General features: G+C 47.9%; 1 protein-coding gene across 1 annotated transcript in view; it reads left to right on the top strand.

Annotated features, from left to right (window-relative positions):
* camkvl (CaM kinase-like vesicle-associated, like) overlaps window positions 1-9,198 on the top strand; it is a gene marked incomplete at both ends in the record, with an annotated part of 18,813 nt that extends 9,615 nt beyond the window's left edge. The window contains 5 exons of the mRNA XM_083663400.1: window positions 4,085-4,160; window positions 4,360-4,496; window positions 4,982-5,060; window positions 5,224-5,311; window positions 7,663-9,198. Coding sequence (XP_083519526.1) covers window positions 4,085-4,160; window positions 4,360-4,496; window positions 4,982-5,060; window positions 5,224-5,311; window positions 7,663-9,198 — 1,916 coding nt within the window. The remainder of the gene's footprint in view (window positions 1-4,084; window positions 4,161-4,359; window positions 4,497-4,981; window positions 5,061-5,223; window positions 5,312-7,662) is intronic.
* Between the last annotated feature and the right edge of the window lie 1,270 nt (window positions 9,199-10,468).

The following is a 10,468-nucleotide window of genomic DNA, read 5'->3' as shown; positions in this document are numbered from 1 at the left end:
AGGCCTACTCTGTCTCTCCTAGTGAGGTTCATCTCCTCTCCTCTCGTGTGTAGGCCTACTCTGTCTCTCCTAGTGAGGTTCATCTCCTCTCCTCTCCTGTGTAGGCCTACTGTGTCTCTCCTAGTGAGGTTCATCTCCTCTCCTCTCCTGTGTAGGCCTACTCTGTCTCTCCTAGTGAGGTTAATCTCCTCTCCTCTCCTGTGTAGGCCTACTCTGTCTCTCCTAGTGAGGTTCATCTCCTCTCCTCTCGTGTGTAGGCCTACTCTGTCTCTCCTAGTGAGGTTCATCTCCTCTCCTCTCCTGTGTACTCTGTCTCTCCTCTAGTGAGGTTCATCTCCTCTCCTCTCCTGTGTAGGCCTACTCTGTCTCTCCTAGTGAGGTTCATCTCCTGTCCTCTCGTGTGTAGGCCTACTCTGTCTCTCCTAGTGAGGTTCATCTCCTCTCCTCTCCTGTGTAGGCCTACTCTGTCTCTCCTAGTGAGGTTAATCTCCTGTCCTCTCGTGTGTAGGCCTACTCTGTCTCTCCTAGTGAGGTTCATCTCCTCTCCTCTCGTGTGTAGGCCTACTCTGTCTCTCCTAGTGAGGTTCATCTCCTCTCCTCTCGTGTGTAGGCCTACTCTGTCTCTCCTAGTGAGGTTCATCTCCTCTCCTCTCGTGTGTAGGCCTACTCTGTCTCTCCTAGTGAGGTTCATCTCCTCTCCTCTCCTGTGTAGGCCTACTCTGTCTCTCCTAGTGAGGTTCATCTCCTCTCCTCTCCTGTGTAGGCCTACTCTGTCTCTCCTCTAGTGAGGTTCATCTCCTCTCCTCTCCTGTGTACTCTGTCTCTCCTAGTGAGGTTCATCTCCTCTCCTCTCCTGTGTACTCTGTCTCTCCTCTAGTGAGGTTCATCTCCTCTCCTCTCCTGTGTAGGCCTACTCTGTCTCTCCTAGTGAGGTTAATCTCCTGTCCTCTCGTGTGTAGGCCTACTCTGTCTCTCCTAGTGAGGTTCATCTCCTCTCCTCTCGTGTGTAGGCCTACTCTGTCTCTCCTAGTGAGGTTCATCTCCTCTCCTCTCGTGTGTAGGCCTACTCTGTCTCTCCTAGTGAGGTTCATCTCCTCTCCTCTCCTGTGTAGGCCTACTCTGTCTCTCCTAGTGAGGTTCATCTCCTGTCCTCTCGTGTGTAGGCCTACTCTGTCTCTCCTAGTGAGGTTCATCTCCTGTCCTCTCGTGTGTAGGCCTACTCTGTCTCTCCTAGTGAGGTTCATCTCCTCTCCTCTCGTGTGTAGGCCTACTCTGTCTCTCCTAGTGAGGTTCATCTCCTCTCCTCTCCTGTGTAGGCCTACTCTGTCTCTCCTCTAGTGAGGTTCATCTCCTCTCCTCTCCTGTGTACTCTGTCTCTCCTCTAGTGAGGTTCATCTCCTCTCCTCTCGTGTGTACTCTGTCTCTCCTCTAGTGAGGTTCATCTCCTCTCCTCTCCTGTGTACTCTGTCTCTCCTCTAGTGAGGTTCATCTCCTCTCCTCTCCTGTGTACTCTGTCTCTCCTAGTGAGGTTCCTCTCCTCTCCTGTGTACTCTGTCTCTCCTCTAGTGAGGTTCCTCTCCTCTCCTGTGTACTCTGTCTCTCCTAGTGAGGTTCCTCTCCTCTCCTGTGTACTCTGTCTCTCCTCGTGAGGTTCAGGCGGGGGCATGTTGGAGAGCCTCAGAGCTATGCTAGGGAAGAAAGAAAAACAGATGGAGGGTACCACTTCCAAAAACACACAGTTGCATAAATCCCGTACATGGATACAATATCCTGCACACCTTCCATACATGAATCAATTGCATTTTGCAATGTCAACCGAATGAACAAATGAAGACAAAGTAATATGAAGGAAGAGATGTGGGAGACGGTTCATCTCATGTTTTTTGTGTGTGTCAAATTGGTTTACATAATAGTCTAAGAAGGGCTGCCAGGCCAGCACAGTTATCCGTAGCACTGAATTGAGTAATTAGGCAAATAAGTCAGAAATATGTCCAAACCAACAGAGCCCTCGGCAGGGCATAATGGTTTGTAGATGAAAGCACATGCCTTTCTCAACTCTCTCTCTCTCTCCTTCTGTCTGTCTGTCTGTCTGTCTCTCTCCTTCTATCTGTCTGTCTGTCTCTCTCTCCTTCTGTCTGTCTGTCTCTATCTCTCTCCTTCTGTCTGTCTGTCTCTCTCTCTCTCTCCTTCTGTCTGTCTGTCTGTCTGTCTCTCTCTCCTTCTGTCTGTCTGTCTGTCTCTCCTTCTATCTGTCTGTCTGTCTGTCTGTCTGTCTGTCTGTCTGTCTGTCTCTCTCCTTCTGTCTGTCTGTCTGTCTGTCTGTCTGTCTGTCTCTCCTTCTATCTGTCTGTCTGTCTCTCTCTCCTTCTGTCTGTCTGTCTGTCTGTCTCTCTCTCTCCTTCTATCTGCCTGTCTGTCTCTCCCTCCTTCTATCTATTTGTCTGTCTCTCTCTCCTTCTGTCTGTCTGCCTGTCTGTCTCTCTCTCTCTCCTTCTATCTGTCTGTCTGTCTCTCTCTCCTTCTGTCTGTCTGTCTGTCTGTCTGTCTCTCTCTCCTTCTGTCTGTCTGTCTGTCTGTCTGTCTGTCTGTCTGTCTGTCTGTCTGTCTGTCTGTCTGTCTGTCTGTCTGTCTATCTGTCTGTCTGTCTGTCTGTCTCTCTCCTTTTATCTGTCTGTCTGTCTGTCTGTCTCTCCTTCTTTCTGTCTGTCTGTCTGTCTGTCTGTCTCTCTCCTTCTATCTGTCTGTCTGTCTGTCTGTCTGTCTGTCTCTCTCTCCTTCTGTCTGTCTCTCCTTCTGTCTGTCTGTCTGTCTCTCTCTCCTTCTATGTGTCTGTCTCTCTCTCCTGTCTGTCTGTCTGTCTGTCTGTCTGTCTGTCTCTCTCCTTCTATCTGTCTGTCTGTCTCTCTCTCCTTCTGTCTGTCTGTCTCTCCTTCTGTCTGTCTGTCTCTCTCTCTCTCTCCTTCTATGTGTCTGTCTCTCTCTCCTTCTGTCTGTCTGTCTGTCGCTCTCTCCTTCTGTCTGTCTGTCTGTCTCTCTCTCCTTCTGTTTGTCTGTCTCTCTCTCTCTCCTTCTCTCCATAGGTGTAGTGCCCGTAGAACGCGGGGGAACGGCGTTCCCATACTTCTCCAAGGGCTGTTTTGTGTGTGTCAGTGTGTGTGTGCATGTCGAGCCAATAAAACGAGTGAAACTTGGCAACGTTGTCATTCGTCCTATATTTAAGGTGGGCTGAATTATTCACACGGCATCAACTCGCGGCTTGAAGAAAGAAGGAAACATTCCACCTTAACTATATTTAAGGTGGGCTGAATGATTCACACAGCATCAACTCGTGGCTTGAAGGAAAAAGAAACATTCCCCCTTAACTAGCTACAGCGTGGGGGAAACCTCAGTTTAATAAAAGCTATACTGAAACAGCTACTGGCTTTTTCAGCATCAAAATATATTTTTTTCCCCCCAGTACCTCACTATAACAAGTAAAGATGAAAAAGGCAGCCAAACATCCTTTCATTTTTCGGACCAGCTGCTAAAAAGGTACGTTTACAAGCATGAAGAAACAATGTTAAAAGCGTGTTTCTTTTCAACACGGTTGAATCAAAAGTTAGCGTTAATCACCCCATTGCAATTTGCATCGCCAGAATTCGCCACAAAATTCTTAAAATGCCGGCCGCCGTGCCAAATGATGATCAATGCCTTGTGCAACTTGTGTGATCGCTGGTTGAGAGATTGTTTAGCTGTTTGTGTTGATAACTGACTCTGCTGAGTCTGCTCTGCTGTGCCCATATACGTCTTTTAGTTTCAGAGCTGCAAATGTCACGGGCTACTTCTGCAGTGTTTATAGAGGACACAATAAGTTAAGTCGTGTGTCAGTGACAGTGGTTTGCAGCACTTGAGGAATCCGTGAGATTTTTTGATTGCCCGAACGATTAATTAATGAATAGACTACGTGAACGTTAGCGTGTGTGCGTGCGCGGGGGGGGAGGGGCTTTGTTGGGACCTGTGCGTGTGCAGGTGTTCCCCATATACGTGCGTTCCCCCACTTCTCTAGATAGCACTACACCTCTGCTTCTCTCTGCCTGTCTCTCAGCTCCTGAAGTGGTGGCTCGTCACCGATACGGTCGTCCTGTGGACTGCTGGGCTGTGGGTGTCATTATGTACATACTGTAAGTCTCCATCATTCACTACCAAAGCCACAGCATCCATACAAGCCAAGCTGAATATCAAATCACAGGCTGAATCCTGACATTGCTTGATTGATGAGAGCGGTACATCTCCAGGAACAATTTGCATGATTTTAAAAACACATCTCCTCTCTCTCTCTCTCTCTCTCTCTCTCTCTCTCCCTTTCCCTGCCACCTGCAGCCTATCAGGCAACCCCCCTTTTTATGATGAGACAGAGGAGGAGAACTCAGATCTACATAATCGCATCATCTTCTGTCGCATTGTTGCTGGCGAGTTTGAGTTTGACTCTCCGTACTGGGATGACATTTCACCTGCAGGTACACAAGTCCGCCACTTGGTGGCAATCAATACCCAGATTCAATTTCAAAGGCATGCAGAGAATGCAAAAAGTCTTTAGCAATTTCAGAAAAAAGAGCTTTACTGAATACAAGTTTTATATTTGTATGAGAGTTATGTCATATAGCTTCAATTTAAATGTGCAATAAGTATGATGTATATTGTCCCACAGCCCAAACTGGAGAATATAGCTGGTTGTTCAATAACATAGGGTTAATCAATACCCTCAACGACTCAACGATTACTTCATGGGCTGAGATTTTTTTCTTTCTTCAAAACCCATTTTCTAATCTACTCTCTGTTTTGAAATAAAAAATAAAAATTGATATTGATATTGATTGAAATATTGATATTTACGACTTGTTGCAATATCCTGGTGGCCAATAGAGGTCAGTAGAAGGCCTAGGTCACTTACAGTAATGCTCCTTTCATTCAGTTCATGTGTTTGTTGCTCTTTCTCTTTCAGCTAAAGAGCTTGTGTGTCGACTGATGGAGGTGGACCAGATGCTGAGAATCACAGCGCAAGATGCACTTTGGCATGAGTGGTAAGGGTGTTCACACACACACACAGACACACACACACACACACACACACACACACAAACACACAAACGCACACACACACACACGAGAGCACAGCATGTTTGGCACACTGACAGGGCATACACACTCACTTGTATGTTGTGTGTTGTGCGTTTTCTGTGTCAGGATTGCAGGGAATGGGGCATCAGAGAAGAACCTAAAGGACGGGGTGTGTGCCCAGTTCGAGAAGAACTTTGCCAAGGCCAAATGGCGGGTAGGAATTCTCTCTCTCGTTCTCTCTCTATCTCTCTCTCTCTCTCTCTCTCTCTCTCTCTCTCTTCCACCACAAGAAATAAGGTTGATGGTAATAAGGAAAAGTAGGCAGAAGAGGGGGAGGAAGAAGACAGTATGCAGGGGAGTAATTAACTTGGCTGCAGTGATGATGAGGATAATTGTTTTATTTGTAATGATGATCACACAGTATATATTTGAGTGGAGGTATGTTTTGAATTTGCTAAAAGACTTTTTCAAAAGATGACAGTTCCTTGAACGCTGGTAGTGGCAGTGATGATGTGGATGAGAACATGGAAGATGATAGTTCTTCTGACCTAACAGCACAAGTAACAGACATAACCCTCTTCTCTCTTCCTTTGTCTGGTTCCCAGGAGTTGAAGGTATTGTAGCTCCATGTGTAGGAGAGTGGGAGGACAGAGTACGGGCAGAAACTCACATTCAGTCTGGCATGACTTCATAATACCAAACATGTCTGTTGTGGCTGATTGGTCTCTTGAATTAAAATTTGTTTTTTCTATCAAGTCTCCAAGTATCTAGTAAACTAGTGACTAATCAACTGATCAACAAACCATCCAGAGAAAAAAACACTTTAAGTTCAAACATAGAGGCCATTTACACCTGGCGTTAACATGCGTTTTCTGTGATCAGACTGCAATCAGATTGTGTTTTATCACTTGAAATTCCAGGTGTAAACACCCCCCAAAACGCATTGAAGAAGGATTGCAATCTGATCGGACAAACCACCTGGTCAGGGATGCATTGTGTACACATTGAACACAAGTGTAAATGCAATGTGTCCTCTCAATCTGGATACAGCAACTTTATGCGGATTGAGAGGACAACCATTTCTGCAATCTGATTGCAATCTGATGGCAGAAAACGCATGTTAATGCCAGGTGTAAATGGCCTCATATAGTTTTCCATAGAGAGCACTGACATGTGTTGATCATGCTGGGCTGGTGAGGCTCTCGTCACAAAGCTCTGCTCCTGCCCACTGTCACTCCACCTGTCCTAGAAGAGATCCATCCGCTCTGCCCCACTGTTCTTCACTGGATGAGACTGAGATGTTCAGAGTGGCCTGCTCCTCTCTCCTTTCTTACTCCTCATCTGCACTAGTCTATATGAAACTCAGATTGGTGAACACAAGACGGTGAACAACACCCGGGGCAGAAGGTTTGCTCCTCGCCCGCCTGATTAGTGTAGATAAGGAGCGTGAGAGGTTGGAAAGGAGGTAAGGGAAGGAGGCCACTGTGGACTATTGAGATGCTAGTGATTTGGACGATCTGGCCCTCTTGTCATTCCTCTTCCGTGACTCCTGGCTTCTTGCCCCCATACCGTGCCTCAGTGTTACATTCAAGTCATACTTGGAGCCATGCAGAAGCTAGTGTCCAAATGGCTTTCCACGTCCCAGAACCAAAGCCCTTCTTCAGAAAGAACCTCTGAGCTCATTCACTTCCCCTGAGTCCTTCGGTGTTTGTAGATGTAAAGGATTCAGATAGGTGTAAGCAGCATGGGGGGACCATCTGATTTACACCCATCTGTTCACCTCTGCCCATCAACAAACAGTGTAGGGGGTAGCTGTGGAAGAATGAGTCTGGAGTTGTTTTTAAACCAGGCCACAGTTTGTCAAAGGCTCCTGGAAGTAAATAGCTGCAACTAGTCTATCTGCACTGTTCACTTCCCAAGAATCGCATCTCAGTGTATGGTGATGCATAGTCATATGGTGCCTTGACAGGCTTTTTGTCCATAGAGAGGCAAAGTGACCGCCTACTTCCTGCTTCAGCACTGTACCAGAGATTTTCATCCATTTCCCATGGATATTTCGTAAAATGCTTATAAAAATAGTTTTACTTCGTCAAACCAAGCGGTTCAGCTATATATAGAATCGGGAGAGACCGTAGAACATTTCACTCTGACCAAAACTAAAAAAAAACAAAAACAGAAAAACTATTTTTTTAACGTTTTGGTCCTAGTGAAATATTATGTGGTCTCTCCTGTTTCTAAATATATCTGAACCGTTTGGTTTGACAAAGTAAAAAAAAAATTATAAGCATTTTACGAAATGTCAATGGGAAAATAAATGCCGGATGAAAGTCTCTGGTACAGTGCTGAAGCAGGAAGTGACGTTCCACTTTGGCTCTCTATTGCTTGTCTTCAGAGCTTATAACTGATGCTTGGCCATAACAGCTTATAACTGACGCTTACTAACTATATGAAAAGTATTTGATCAAGGAAACAAGTCAATTAAGGTGTTGATTATTTTTAAATCATCTCACTTTCTTTACCCTTGCTATCCTTCTCTTTCTTTCTACTGTTATGTCTATTTCGTAGAAAGCGATCCGCGTCACCAACTTCTTGCAGCGACTGAGGAACCCAGAGGCGTTGATGGACAGTTCAGCGGAGGTACAGGGGGGTGAGGAGGGAGGAGGAGGAGGAGGAGGGGGTGAGGCCCAGGAGACAAAGGGGGAGAGTCTAGGAGGGAAGGAGTCGAGCGAAGAAGCGGAGACGCCAAGTAGTCTGTCTTTAGAGGTGACTGTTGAAAATAGACCAGCAGATGTGGAGGACGTAAAGATGAGTGTAGGACCATCCGTAGGGATTTCCCCATCAGGCATCAAGGAGCCTCTCGCTCAGCGTAGCCCATCGAATGCAAGCCCCAAACATGCAGAGGTGGACCCTGATCCATTTGGGCCAAAGAGAGCAGCAGGCGAGGGAGCCGGTAAAATAGCTGCCAATCTGTGTCCAAATAAACTCGTTGCAGAATCCAGATCAACCCCGGTCGTGACCCCTGAACCTTCCAAGCTGCCCGACCCCTCCTCTGTCGCTAATGCTGAAAAGAAACACGCCTCCGCCTCCCCCGACACCAGCAGCAAACGCACCATGGCCGCCACACTCCACGGGCCTCTAAGCACATCCTCCACTGCTAGCCGTGCTGCTGCTGCTGCTGCTGCGGCGGCGGTACGCACACCCGAGAAGAGGCCAGCCACGCAGGGGGAGGAGAAGGAGGAGAACGATGGCAGCTGGTGTCAGACCCAACTCCCCGAGGCGGTGGCAGAGAGCCCTGTTGGAGGGTCAGGCGCACCGGGGCTGGGGACTGGAGTTGGGGGGGTGGATGTAGGACTAGAGGTGAGCTTGAGGAGTGACACTAGCCCCATGGTTAGAAGGGACAGAGATGCCAGGAGAGCAGACAGGTACAGCGATGAGCTTAGCATAGCCAGAGGAGGCCCCGCAATGGGACAGGGTGGCTACACGATAGGCAGCTCCGCTAGTGTGGGCCGCCACGCCACACCATATCATCCAGAGGTCACTGCTGTAGGTCTGGGGAGCTTTGCGAGTCCCTACAGCTCCCTGTACGCGAGCGGAGGCGTGGGCATGTACGGGACCGGGCTGGAGCACGGAGGGGGCGTGGGGATGTACGGGACCGGGCTGGAGCACGGAGGTGGCGGGAGCAGCAGCGCTACGAGCGACTGGCAAATGGACAGCGTGATCGAGCAGATTGAGAAGCAAATGGCCGCCGTGCTGGAGAAGATCGAGGGCGACATGCCCTCGCTGCTGGAGCAAATCAGCGACTGCCCCGTGGAGCCGCCGCGGGCTCGGAGCGCGCACGCTTCGCCCGCCGCCTCCCGCGCGCGCTCCTCCTCGCACCGCACCTCCTCCACCACTCCTCCACCTCTCCCTACCTCTCCCAGGCCCCCACTGCCTTCTCTCCCTCACCTGACCATCCCTCCCCCGTCCTACCCCCCGCCGTCCCCGCCCACACAGGCCTCAGCCCAGGCCGCGGGACAACAGCAGGAGGACAGGGACGGACAGAGGGGGGCGGCTGCCCGTTCCGCCCAGTCGCCCAGAGCCGGCATGGGCAGGGGGCTATGAAGTGAACAGTGCGATATACATCTTGATGATCTTGATTTGGAGTTTTAAACTTGAGAGTTTAAAGACACTGCCTCACCCAGAAAACCACATACGTCCACCCACTCGATCACTCGACAAAAAGTAACTGTCACGTTGTTTTGGTTTGGCTGTGTGTTCATATTGAGATGACAGCTTATAGTCTGTCAAGAGATCTCCCTATACGGCATCTAAAGCCCCTCTTGACTAGAGTGTGTCGGGGGAACAGGCTACTGCATCTGTCTGCAACACGGCTGCCATGAGTAAGAATGTGAACCGTTTGTTCGGATCGCAAATCCAGATCCACGCACGCATGAAATGCACACCACATGACCTACTGGAGAGCAAATGCTCAGCATGGTTTTGCAAATATTGAATCTGCCGAAGTAAAGACGAGTATGATAGCAGCCTCAACTAATAGCAAGTATTTTTTACAGTGAACAGCTGAGGATATACTATGATTTGCATTATGCCCTACAGGTTGTAAATAAATACAAATTAATGGGTTCCTAATCGTTGCTAGACCTCCATGTTATAAACGTCCCCGTGGCCAAACTGCCATTTATTTACAAATCAGTTCAGCTCATCCCCTGTCCTTACTCTTTTTGTATGTAGCCACTTGTTCTGTATAGTGACACTGTATAATCAGAATCTCACAGTCATTACACACGTGTACAGATGTGAAACTGAACTGATCAAATGAAAACCCTGCCATTGGCTACAGGAGATTTGTTTTGTTATATTGTGTGTATTTAGTATTCTTGTATTGTCACTCAAAGTCCTGTGAGATGCTCCACACCCATAGAGCTCGGGAGAGATCTATAGATACAATATATTTGCAGACTGTTGTTTGCAATACTCGCACACACACACGCACACGCACACACGCACGCACACGCACGCACACACACACACACACACACACACACACACACACACACACACACACACACACACACACACACACACTCTTCTTTTTGGGCCCTCTCTGAAACACTTCACCAGAAATTAAATTTTCATGTCCCTCAAATTTTGTCGATGCATTCCAATTGGCAATGTTAAACTTGATAGTACTACTGTCTATTTGCACCTTTTCTGCTACAAGCGTAAACATGTCTTTCTGAATTTCATTCGGCTTTTGTATCTATGTAACACAGGTTCTGTGCTCTGTGCATAGGTCTGTGCTATGTCCCAGTAGTAAGTGCTCTGTCTGCAAGTCTTTCAATAAAAGTTAAAAAAAAAAAAAGTTTGTATG

This window comes from Poromitra crassiceps (assembly GCF_964638095.1).
Source record: "Poromitra crassiceps genome assembly, contig: HAP1_SCAFFOLD_143, whole genome shotgun sequence".
NCBI lineage: Eukaryota > Metazoa > Chordata > Actinopteri > Beryciformes > Melamphaidae > Poromitra > Poromitra crassiceps.
This window is presented reverse-complemented; position numbering and strand designations above follow the sequence as displayed.